The sequence below is a fragment of the Podarcis raffonei genome, chromosome 17 (assembly GCF_027172205.1).
Source record: "Podarcis raffonei isolate rPodRaf1 chromosome 17, rPodRaf1.pri, whole genome shotgun sequence".
NCBI lineage: Eukaryota > Metazoa > Chordata > Lepidosauria > Squamata > Lacertidae > Podarcis > Podarcis raffonei.
The window spans coordinates 7,352,127-7,365,055 of NC_070618.1; the positions used below are offsets into that span (position 1 = coordinate 7,352,127).

Here is a 12,929-nt window from a genome sequence, read left to right on the forward strand (position 1 = left end):
GTCTGTCTTTTCCCCTAAGCCACACATACATGGTAATTCATTTAAATGTCCATCCTTCACCGTCCAAAAAACCCCAAATAAACCTCAAATGTTCAAAATAAAGTTGTGAAAGTAAATCAGGAATTGAGGGGGGGAGTGACATTTGTGTCATCACAGAAACTAGCCAATAGGCACCATCCACAGCTATATTTCAAATCAACTATGCTGGAAACTGGCAGAAAGCTTGCCTTAGGAGAGAAAAACATATGTGTCTGTATGGGCATTCTCAGACTGGCTTGGCTGCTCTAAAATATGTTTTTCTTCACCCTAAATTTGTATGTGTTTTGTTTTCAGTCCTTCCCTACTGGATTGTTTCCAGATTATCAGTATTTTGTGGGAAGGATTCAAGTGCACATAAGAAATTTAGGATTGCAGAATCAACGTGGATCAGTGCACTCTGTCACCCTAGTCCAAGAAACCACTTTTTTAATTAAAAAAAGCAGCAGCAGACTTTTTGCAGTTAGGAACGTGACAGAGAAATGCAATGAAAAGTGTGGGATGAATGCATGATTCACAGGAAGATGTATAAAAACCCCACACAAGCAAATCAGAATGAATGGTCAATAAAGACTGGATGAGTCTAATTTCCACAGAACTTTGTGCAAGCGACTCAGAATGACTGGTCAATAAACACATCATCTGGTGGAGCCCCTAGTCTGTGTAGTTTGTATCCAAACCCTGCAAAAGGGAACACAAGCAAGTTATGGCAACTGTTGATACTGGTGGTTTAATATGGGTAGGAAATGGCTCCAAGAGACAGATACATTAAGGGGTCAAGATAAAACCATGAAGGACAAGACACACTGGAGAGTTCTGTTTTGCTTTGTGTCGATTGACAGGCCTTATCAGAGACGTTGCCGTTCGGGAACTAAATCTTTCCGTTTGTTTCCAGACAGGAAAACTCGACCCGCATTACCCTCGCATCTGTGGGCACAAAGGGAATGTTTTAGACATTAAGTGGAACCCTTTCGATGACTTTGTAATAGCCTCGTGCTCTGAAGATACCACTGTAAGTTTCGGGAACCTCTGGAGCGATATACCCCCTGTCAGGTGCAGACAGAAGGCTGCCCAGTTTCCTAAATATGATTAGAAGATCGAGATTATCCCATAGGCTTACCCCCTTTCCTTTCACAGCTATAGTTAGTGTTAAGTCAGCACTGTTCTAACCATGGTTAAAGGTAAAGTGACCCCTGACCATTAGGTCCAGTCGTGGTCGACTCTGGGGTTGCGGCGCTCATCTCACTTTATTGGCCTAGGGAGCCGGCGTACAACTTCCGGGTCATGTGGCCAGCATGACTAAGTCGCTTCTGGCGAACCAGAGCAGCACACGGAAACACCGTTTACCTTCCCGCCAGAGCGGTACCTATTTATCTACTTGCACTTTGATGTGCTTTCAGACTGCTAGGTTGGCAGGAGCAGGGACCGAGCAACGGGAGCTCACCCCGTCGCGGGGATTCGAACTGCCGACCTTTTGATCAGCAAGTCCTAGGCTCTGTGGTTTAACCCACAGCACCACCCGCGGCCCCCTAACCATGGTTAGCTCAAACCAAAGCCGGCAGATATGTTTCCGGTTGTGGTTGCCTGATGTAGAGTGGATGTAACCACACTGAAAATGCTGGTGGGAGTGTAACACTGGTTAGTGATTCAGAATTCAAGAGAGAGGTGGGAGCACATAAGGCATCAAGGTGTTTTTGATGATGATGGAGACTGGGCAGCAATATGTTTACACTCGTTCTAAAGGCCTCATCATTTGCTAGGAAGGTTCCAAGGGACAGCTGATAAAGTAACAAGGAGATACTGTTGTTGGAGTGGTGGGTTTGGATATTAGAGCCAGGTTTAACTTGACTGAGTTCATAAGGTTGTTTCGAGGCCAGAATGCCATTAATTGGAGGCAGGGTGAGAAATGCAAATCAACACTTCAGTTGAGTGGGGCACTTCTTAAGGTCCTGGTTTGGCGCTTCCACCCTAAAACGGTAATGCAGGAAGTGAGACAGATCAGATACCCTTCGCCCCTTTTTGGGGGGGGCCAATGGAAAGCACAACTCTCAGTGTGCAGGTGGAACATCTCTCTTGACTTGATGTTACCTTTGTTTGTGCACAGACACTTGGTGGCCCACATGGAGAAAACCCAAGGGACAGGATGGATTCCTACCTAGACTGTGAGAGTTGGATATGCACTGGGTGCGCGTTGATCCTGCCCCTTTGCCACCCCCTGCAAACCATCTCTCCATCCCACATTCCTTTACCCTCAACTACTGATTAAGACTTTTTAGTCCTGATTGCTGCTGCTAATGGCAGGTGTTGATTAATGGAGCTGGCTTAAAGTCTCTGCACTGCTGTGTCTCTTAGGTTAAAGTCTGGAACATTCCTCACCACTTACTCACAACAAACATCACAGATGCACAGAAGGAGCTTCTTGGTCATTCGCGAAGGGTGGGACTCATCGAATGGCACCCAACTGCGAGCAACATCCTTTTCAGCACCGGCTATGATTACAAAGTGAGTCAGGGTCTTGTTAACCTTCATTTCAAGCATCAACATGCTGTTGTTCTGTTCTGCTTCCATGGGGGGTCTTGGGCAGAGTATCTGAGGTGTGTGAAATGAATGAGAGGATTTAACCCTCTGCCAAACTAAAGGATTTTGCCTTATAGTTACTTCCTGCGTTCCAAAACGTGGTGGCCACAGTCTATTCCCAGCATGCATATAGAACACAAAGCAAGAGAGGGGTAAAAATGCGGGGGGGGGGGGGATGGATAAGCCGGCCCAGAATTGCCTAGCAGGATGTTCCCACAACTTGTTTCTTTAGATTATGTGTATGTATGTGTGTGTGTGTGTGTGAGTTTGTGTGTAGGGAGGTGGCATGTTGTTGTTATTTGTGCAAAGCACCATATAAGCCCAAATTGCAAATAAATATGCCACAGTTCTGCAAGACCACAGAATATGGTATTGGTTGCAGAATTCAGGCGCAGAATTGTAGAGTTGGAAGGGACCCCGAGGATCATCTAGTGATTCTAGTTCAATCCCTGCCATGCAGGAACATGCAGCTGTCCCTTATAAAGATCAAACCTGCAACCTTGGCATTATCAGCACCACGCTCTAACCAGCTGAACTATCCATGTCAAATAAGAACCTCAATTTTCATCAAAGCCAGCAACAAATTGGGATTTTCTAGTCCTTAATGGTTGCAAAGGAATGAAGTAAAAGTGGGTGGTGAATCATAGAATCATAGAGTTGGAATAGACCACAAGGGCCATTGAGTCCAACCCCCTGCCAAGCAGGAAACACCATCAGAGCACTCCTGACATATGGTTGTCAAGCCTCTGCTTAAAGACCTCCAAAGAAGGAGACTCCACCACACTCCTTGGCAGCAAATTCCACTGTCAAACAGCTCTTACTGTCAGGAAGTTCTTCCTAATGTTTAGGTGGTGATGTCTCCTGAAACTTCACAAGCCAGATTCATTGCTGGATATAGTTTTCAGTGTTCAGGGGCTGGAGCATTTGCACCCCGTGAAGCTGCCTCTCCTTCCCCGTGGCTAGCAGAAGCTGCATAAATTTTGCCCAGTCAAACAGGGAAAATCATGGAAATGTGCTGTGTGCAATTTGTCCAAGTTGCATAGTGTTGGGAGTAGTCATTGTTCTTTTTGTGCATTGTCTGCACTGTGGGTGGGGAGCTCAGGAAACATTCACGAACGCACCTCTCTTTACCTTCAGATCATGATCTGGAACCTTGACACCAAAGAGTCTGTAATTCAGACCCCGGTGAAGACAATCCACTTCCACACGGACGTTATTCTTTCCATGTCGTTCAACACAGATGGAAGCCTCTTAGCCACGGCCTGCAGGGACAGGAAAATAAGGGTCATTGACCCACGAGCAGGAACTGTCCTACAGGTATGCAGGGCTGGCGAGATAGCGCCACGCGGGAAGAGCGCTTGCTGTTTGTTTTAGATGGCTAAAAGGATGTTCTCTCTTGTGCACAGGAGAAAGATAGGTCTGCAGGCCAGAAGGTGGGGTGCATCTTTCTCTGAAACAACAGGGTTAGAGCGGAAGGTCTAGCTTAGATCCTACACCAGGTTTACATCTGGGGGCCCAAACCAGAGCTGCTGTTATTTACAGCCTTATTCTGTTCTGCAGCTGGGCAGCACTTTCAAAGTTAGCTTCCCCTGCTCCTGAATAATGATGAATTGATTCTGAATTGGAATCACAACTCTTTTTCACATCGGATGGGCCGTCCACCTAGCTTGATATAGGCAGTTTAGCAGTGGGAAGGTGACTCGGCTGCCGTCCATGACATTAAGATCGTCACTTGACTGCTTGCAGTTACCTTATCTTTCAGGTGGGGAGTGTCAATCAAGCTTAGATGGGTTGGTGGGCCCAATGCCCCTCCCCGAAGGCCGCCTTGGGGCTACGCCCGTTATTTTGCACCATAATCACCACATTTTGAGGGAGGCAGAAGTCAGTCATAGGCCATTCAGTTCATTTCTAAAGTACCGTATTTTTCGCTCCATAAGACACACTTTTTCCCTCTTAAAATCTAAGGGGAAATTTCTGTGCGTCTTATGGGGTGAATGTGTGGTCCCTGGGGCTGGGGTGGGGGACCCGGGCTTCCCCTGCCAGCCCTGACCTGTTCTTTGGGGCTGGCGGTGGGGGAAAGCGCTTCTGGGGTAGCCCGCAAAGCCTCCGCAGGGCAGCGGGGAGCCTTCATCCCGCTGCCCTGGGGAGGCTTTGTGCGGCTATCCCTGGCTTTTGTGGGAGGTGGAGGAAGGGACAGAGCGAGGCTCTCACACTTCCCCCACCTCCCGCAAAAGCCCCCAAGAGCCGCGTATTTTTTTTCTTGAATTCCCCCCCCAACCCAAAAAAAAGTAGGTGCGCCTTGTGGTCAGGTGCGCCTTATGGAGTGAAAAATATGGTACCCCCCCCCCTCATTATTCAGCGTCCAGCCTGATACATTGTCCTGGACCGGTTGGACCCACAGGAATAGTGGGAGGGAACCACACAGGGTAGAAGGCTCAGAGCTTAGGGAGTGGTGGGACGACGATGAGTGATCAGAGGGAGAAGATTGGGAAGAACTGGTGTCAGAAGCTAAAGGCGTAACAGGGCTTAGTGTGCTAAGACAGTCTGTGGCTGAGAGAAGTCCAGAATCAGAAGTGGAAGCTGGTGAGTGGGAGGCCAAGAGGCAGAGATGAATCAAGCTGGGGAAGAAGCAAGGATGTCTTCTCCTTGTGCTGCAACAAGCTACCCTCCTCCCTGGTCTCCCAGAACCAGAGGAGGCATAAAGTGGGAAGAGCAAGGCATGCAGGTGCAGTCTCCGATTGTTTGGGGGAGGGAAACCTGGAAAGGAGACATAGATGGCCGTGGGGAGACAGGAACCTTTAGTCTGGGCAATTGATCCATGGGGCAAGAACTACTTGGGATGAGCTGCTGTGCTCATTAGGCTTGACACTCAGCCAAGTCTGTGCAGATCCTATTCTTGCTAATAAAGAGTTAACTTCAACAGGCAGGGTGTGATTTACTGCTGGCTTGCTCCTGTCACTGGGATCTTGATTCCCAGTTACCCTCTTCATTGCTCCTGCGAAGTGTTTCTGTGTCCCAAGGCCTGTGGTACACGCTGCTGATTTAAGTGGAATACGCAAGAGGGTCCTGCAAGAAAAGCCTTTAAGAGGACAGTCTTCTATGTAGTTTTCTAGCTCAGATGATTCATCAGTTGGTGTGTAATGTGATCGTTCCCCAGAAGCAAACTAGCGTTCCCTAAGAGGCCTGACAAGCCCTGCCTTGACAGTCTACCTTAAATTAGTCTGGTATGGCTTCCAAATCACATACAGTGGTACCTCGGGTTAAGTACTTAATCCGTTCCGGAGGTCCGTTCTTAACCTGAAACTGTTCTTAACCTGAAGCATCACTTTAGCTAATGGGGCCTCCTGCTGCTGCTGCTGCGCCGCCGGAGCACGATTTCTGTTCTCATCCTGAAGCAAAGTTCTTAACCCGAGGTAATATTTCTGGGTTAGCGGAGTCTGTAACCTGAAGCGTATGTAACTGAAGCGTATGTAACCTGAGGTACCACTGTATTGCTGCATCAGCTGTACAGGGAGATAAGCGAATGCTGTGAATTTTGATGGTGGAGGGTTTTCAAAACTTCAGACAATAGGCAGGTACAGCTGAGTTTCACTGAAAGAAGCAGCATTTGGTGTGCTTGATTTCCTCTGAGTAACACGCCATGTCTTCTTGCAGGAAGCAAACAACAAGTCTCACAGAGTGAATAAAGTTTTGTTTCTAGGAAACATGAAAAAGCTGCTCTCCACGGGGACATCGAGGTGGAACAACAGGCAAATTGCACTATGGGATCAGGTGAGTTGCTCAGCAAACCACTTCAGGCACTCGCCACGCTAATGGTTCCATCACAGATCAACACTTCAGCTCTGTCTCTCTCTCTCTGCTGTTTAGGCCGTGCGCACACGCTAAATCTTTAAAGCTCATTCAAATATAGTAACAGAGAGATAAACAGCTATGTGCTTTTTAAAAGACATCTGAAGGCAGCCCTGTTCAGGGAAGCTTTTAGTGCAGGGGTCTGCAACCTTTAAGACAAAAAGAGCCACTTGGACCCGTTTCCGAAGGAAAAAAAACTGGGAGCCGCAAAACTCGTCATTATAAAAATAACTTTTTTGTCACTTTTTTTTATTATTTCTTTGTTTGACCCCTCAGAACTACTCCTCCTCATAGAAATAAACGTTAAATTAACAAGTTACCTTTTTGTGTGTGTGTGTTCTTCACTCCCCTTCAAAACAGTGACCAGCGTACATGCCCCCTTTCAATGCAGTGACCAGCGTACATGCCCCTTACAATGTAGCGGGCGGGCGGGCGGGCGGGAAGGTGACATTGGGACGGTGTGTGACTAACGCACGCCGCCTCCATGCGACGTCACAGCCAGTACAGCGCCCGCCACAGTGGGGAGTGTCGGGGCGCACAATGCGCCTCCTCCCCTGGCTAGTATCCGCCCCGGAGCCGCGGCAAAGGTGTAAAAGAGCCACATGCGGCTCCGGAGCCGCGAGCTGCTGACCCCTGTTTTAGTGTGTGATGTTGTATTGTGCTTTTAGTATTATTTTTTTTTGTTGGGAGCCGCCCAGAGTGGCTGGGACAACCCAGCCAGATGGACGGCACACAAGCAAAAAAACAAATCAAAGCAATTACGAACAGAGATGTGCAAAGAGCTTCTCTCTGTGAGAGAGCACAACAGTGGCTGGTGTGAGGCATGGCATGCCTGCGCCATTTTGTGTCACTTTCCCTGCTCTTTTAGATGTGGCAGCCATTTTGTTTTATGCCAGGCCCTCACAGCAGCCATTTTGTGACTGGTGCAAACGCCCTATGTGCCCAGTGGCCCCAAGAGGTTGGCGGCCCCTGCTCTAAATCCTTCTGGAACTGCATTTGTTGTTCTTGTTGTGTTTCCCCACTTTATAGCTGTAGTTTCTGGTTTCCTCACGCAGGGTGACCTTTCCGTGCCTTTACTAGAGGAGGATATGGACGGTTCCTCGGGTCTCTTGTTTCCTTTCTATGACTCGGACACACACATGCTGTATGTGCTGGGCAAGGTGAGTCCTTGCCCTTGCTACAGAGTCTTAAGTATGTGGGCAAGACTATAAATAAAACTTGTGCGATAACTAGATTCCCATGCCTGGCCGTTGAAACCGCTCTCCACGTGGAACGGGCATTTGAGCGAGTTAAGAACGGTGGCAGGATTCTTTAGCTGGGGACCATGAAAAGTCTTCCCCCAAATGGTGTGTCGGGAGCCAAGCACGCCCTTCTCTTGGATACAACACTGCCCTCTTGTCTCTTCCATTATCTCTAGGGCGACGGGAACATCAGGTACTACGAGATAAGTTCGGAGAAGCCATACCTAAATTACCTGATGGAGTACCGCTCTCCTTTGCCCCAGAAAGGAATCGGTGAGCTTGCAGCCATTTTCATTGCTGGTGATGTGCGATAAAGGGGTGTCCGTGAAGAACCGATACGGCAAGAAGCAGCCGGTCATGGGAAGATAGCGGGCCTCGGTCTGTTCCTCCTTCCCTTCAGTTTTGTCACAGCTGTGCAATGTGGCTGAGGTTCTTCCTTTCGCCGCTTCCCTTTTGCCACTGAGGGAATTTCATCAGAGAACTATTTTTTTTTTATAAAGATATTTATTAAGTTTCCAATTTTATACAAACAAAAAGAAAAAAGCAAAAAGATTTAAAAACACATACAGTTCACAATACTTAATTTTCAATGACATATTTCCCTGACCTCCTCATACCTCCCCTTCTTGTATTCCAATTCAAATTATTTATTCAGCAAATCCTTATCTCAAATCATTGCAGCTGGAAACCCCTTAATTTCAATCCAACATCATTCAACATTCTTTAATTTTACAATATTTCTGTAAATAGTCCTTAAATTTCTTCCAGTCTTCTTCCGCCGACTCTTCTCCCTGGTCACGGATTCTGCCAGTCATTTCTGCCAATCCCATTCATCAGAGAACTATTGCTTTACTTCAGGCTGTTCAAAAATACCATTCTAAGAGGCCTTTCTCTCTCCCCCGCCCCGCCGTCCACTCTTTAGCTGTGTACGCAACATACAAAACATGCAAGGCTCCCCCCCCAAATAATCCTGGGAACTGTAGTTTAGCTCTTCACAAAGCTACAATTCCCAGCAGAGTTCCCGGGGGGGAAGCAGTGTCTTTTAACTAGGCTTTAAACACATGAAGCTTCCATCTGAATATGCAACTGCACCATAGAGCGACCATTTTCTGTTCCAACTAACAGACCTCCTTCTCTGGGGGTGCAAAGGGGAGGGATTGCTTGCTACCTTCTCGGTAGTTGCGCCCTCCCTGTGGAACACCCTCCCACCAGATGTTAAAGAGAACAACAACTACCAGACTTTTAGAAGACATCTGAAGGCAGCCCTGTTTAGGGAACCTTTTAATGTTTGATGTATTAGAGTATTTTAATATTTTTTTTGGAAGCCGCCCAGAGTGGCTGGGGAAGCCCAGCCAGATGGGTGGGGTATAAATAATAAATTATTATTATTATTATTATTATTATTATTATTATTATTATTATTGCCTAGCCGAATCCTCAGTCTCTTTAAACAGCCCCCCAGCTACAGAGGAGGAGGTTGTAGCTGTTGGCATTTTCTAGTTAAAACACTCCGCAGAAGTTAACACTGAATCTCTGTTGGAAGAGCACACTTTGCCCTGGGTGTAATTACATGGAGACTGAGTTTAGGAAAATAAGAAAGTTACTTTTATTACAGGAAATGCATGTTTGACAGAAAAGATCCTGGTTCTCTGTGTCTAAGGTGGAGTCTCCTCTCTCAAGGAGAAAGCAAAGGAGAAGGAAATGAGCAGGGTGTGTCATTTTAGGGGGTGAATTTAATTTTTGCAAATTTCTTCAGTGAGAGGGTCTTAAAAATATGTTTTTGTGTGTGAGGAATTCAAACCCGCTATTCTTTTTGTGATCGGACAGCATTTAGCTTGGTACGTCTATGTTTGGTGAAGAAGCACAAAAACTGCTTTTGGAAAACCAAAGAATTTTTTTTTTTAAAGAATATTTATTAAATTTTCCAATTTTTTTTAAACAAACAAACAAAAACAGAACAAACAAAAACATTAACAAAAACATAAAGTTCATATATCATACTTTTAAATAACAAATTTCTCAGACCTCCTGGAAAACCAAAGAATTTTTAATTTTACCTTCTGAAAATGTCGTTTAATGCCAATAATAATAATAATAGCTACAAGCATTTAGTCATTTTTAATGATTACTATGCAGCTTTACACAGTTTTACTTCCCAAGCAAAACTGAATAGCTCAGTAGATTAGAGCATGGTGCTGATAATGCCAAGGTTGCAGGTTCGATCCCCAAATGGGACAGCTGCATATTCCTGCAATACAGATGATCCTTTGAATCCCTTCCAACTCTACAATTTTATGATTCTAAATTATATTCACGTAGCCAAAATATCTTTTGAATCCCCAAGTCATGCTGCAACTTTTCAGAACCCCTCATTTTGGAATTTGGAAGTTGAAAAATTCAACAAGCCCTAGGAAATGAGATCAGCAACCCTGAGAGGTCTAATGCCTGAGAGAAGGTCAGCACCAATTACGTAGGTTGGAAAGGACAGTCTAAAACAGGATCTTCCTCCCACGCTTTCCCAAGCAAACACATCAGCCTCCACTGAAAGCTGAGTTGCATCCCAACACTTCTCAACAGTAGCTCCGGGCTTTTCCTGACTCAAGTCACTTCCCGCTTGCTACTGTAGATTTTGACGCAAAGCAAACGAAGGGTGAGGCAGTGAGACCAGCAGAGAAAAACAGAGTGGCTGTTAAAGAGACAGGAGAGTTTTCCAACTTGCTCCCTGGTGATCCCACATCAGGTTGGAGACAGAGGCAGCAACGTTTAGGAGGAGTTGGATGGGAGAGAAAAAATTGCACAGAGAGGGAAGCAGTGTGTTCTGCGATGGTTGGAGAAAGACAATGTCGTAAGTGCTGGATGGGAGGTAAAGATGTAAGAGGCCAACCCTCTCTGTTTTCCCCCTCTACAAGTCTCCCTGCATGTTTGTAGAGGAAGAGGAGCAGCTGGAATTTTAGGTCCCATGTTAAGAACCTCATAAGTCCCTCCCTTGATCACTGGCCCATCTAGTCCAGCGTTCTGCTTTTGCAGTGGCCAACTAGATGTTGTGGGAAACTTGTAAGCAGAAATGGAGCTCTGCACTTGTGCTTCCTCACAAGTGGTACAGTCATACCTCGGGTTACAGACGCTTCAGGTTGCGTTTTTTCGGGTTACGGACCCACCAAAACCCAGAAGCACCGGAACGGGTTACTTCCGGGTTTCGGCGGTCGCGCATGCGCAGAAGCACTAAATTGCGCTTTGCGCATGCACAGAAGCGTCAAATCGCAACCCGCGCGTGCACAGACGCGCCACTGCAGGTTGCGAACATGCATCCCGTACCGATCACATTTGCAACCCAAGCATCCACTGTATTCAGAAACTTACTGCCTCCCGCAGCAGAGACAGAACATGACCACTATGGCTAGTGGCCATTGATAATCTTATCAGTGCCTCGATCATTTTGGCTGCACTTCTCTGAACCTTTTCCAGCTTTTGGAGGTCAGGCGACGAGATCTGTTCACAGTATTCCGAATGCAGTCACACCACAGATTTGCATAACGGGATTGTGGTAATTGCCAGTTTTATTAGCAGTGTTGGCCAGTGCATGTCTAGTTTCACACTGCCATAACACTTCTCCCTGCTTCCCCGGTCTTTAGGTATCATGCCAAAGAGGGGTCTGGATGTCTCTTCCTGCGAGATCTTCCGATTCTACAAACTGATCCCAGCCAAGTACCTGATAGAGCCGGTGTCTATGATAGTTCCGCGTCGGGTGAGTGAATCTCTCCTGGCTTTCGCCGGGTGGCTTCTAAACAGGGCTGGGGGGGGGAGGGGTGCGGCACTTGCTCAGACGTAAGCCAGTGTGCTCTGGTATCTCTCTGCAGTCTGAATCGTACCAGGAAGACATCTACCCGATGACAGCTGGAGCCCAGCCAGCCATGACGGCACAAGAATGGCTAAGCGGCAGCAATAAAGGTCAGTGAAACCCAAAGGGCCTGAATCAAAATGATGTCCTCCTCTCTCTGGTCTGCATCGTGTTAACGGCAGAACTAGAGGATCAGGTGAGCGACATACCTGTAGGAGCATTGCTAGGTTTTAATGGGGACCCTGCGCAAGATGCCCTTCAAGCGCCAACCTCCCCACCTCCTGCCTGGCTTTGCTGTTCCCATAGTGACAAGTGTTTTCTGTTGAAACCGCTTGGTGTAACTGGAAACTGCTCTGATAGCTCCGTCGGTCGAGCATGAGACTCTTAACCTCAGGGTTGTGGTTTCGAGCCCCATGTCGGACAAAACATTCCTGCGTTGTAGGGGGTTGGACTAGATGACCCTAGTGATCCCTTGCAATTCTACGAGCACACCTTGCTCCTGCTAAGGAGCTCATCATATGCTCAGTCGTTCCTTTGTAGCCATGTTGGTACCTACCCAACACTGGACACCAGTGGATGACAGGTATCGGGCAGGCAGATGTGGTTTAGGGGAAACAACCTCGTGGGCCAAAGGAGGCCTAGCAAGCCAAATTTGGCTCCTGGTCTGGAGATTCCTTGTCCCTGCTTTAAGCATGAGCAACGTTGAGAGATGAAGCTACAGAAATGTAGGCCCTGCACTGCTGCAGTGAATGTGTAACGGTCACCTGAGACGGTCTCTTAAGGCTTGAGTCTCTTTAAGTCTCCAAGGCTTGAGTACTTGGAGATCTGGTGCATGGAAGAATCATTCTCTTTTGGCCTAGCCAAAGAAATTGGGCAAAATGAGAGAAAAAGCTTTGTATCGATACATCGCCCAGGACCAGTTTGAGGGCAAGAGCGCGATGGCACCTTCACCCACGCTGTACTGTCGCCGGTTGAGGGCCCCATTGCGCTTTGGCCCTCAAACTGAGGGAGGAGCGAGCTGCTGGGGCCAATGCCGCTCGTTCTTCCCTCAGTGTGCAAAGCGTTGGCGGCAGAGGGACTTTCTCCGCCGCCAGAGGCCCGGTGTATGCAAGAACGAGCTGCATCAGCTTTGGCCCTGCGAGGTGCTGGGGTGAAACAGCCGCTGCTCCGCCGACAGAGCTGAGGCAGATTCACTCTGGTGCCTCATGGGGCTAGGCCCAATGCAGCTTGTTCCTCCCTCCGCTTTTCAGCATCGCAGTGTATCACTATATCAAGATGTTTGGCTGGTGGTACATCACAATGTTGTAAATCTGATATCAGCCCAACAAATTACAGTGGTACCTCGGGTTAAGTACTTAATTCGTTCCAGAGGTCTGAAACTGTTCTTA

General features: G+C 47.3%; 1 protein-coding gene across 3 annotated transcripts in view; it reads left to right on the forward strand.

Annotated features, from left to right (window-relative positions):
* CORO2A (coronin 2A) overlaps nt 1–12,929 on the forward strand; it is a 64,777-nt gene that overhangs the window by 45,247 nt on the left and 6,601 nt on the right. For all 3 annotated transcript variants that reach the window (XM_053371653.1, XM_053371656.1, XM_053371655.1), the window contains exons 3-10: nt 932–1,048; nt 2,389–2,538; nt 3,751–3,930; nt 6,268–6,384; nt 7,518–7,622; nt 7,880–7,976; nt 11,336–11,448; nt 11,561–11,651. In XM_053371653.1, coding sequence (XP_053227628.1) covers nt 932–1,048; nt 2,389–2,538; nt 3,751–3,930; nt 6,268–6,384; nt 7,518–7,622; nt 7,880–7,976; nt 11,336–11,448; nt 11,561–11,651 — 970 coding nt within the window. The remainder of the gene's footprint in view (nt 1–931; nt 1,049–2,388; nt 2,539–3,750; nt 3,931–6,267; nt 6,385–7,517; nt 7,623–7,879; nt 7,977–11,335; nt 11,449–11,560; nt 11,652–12,929) is intronic.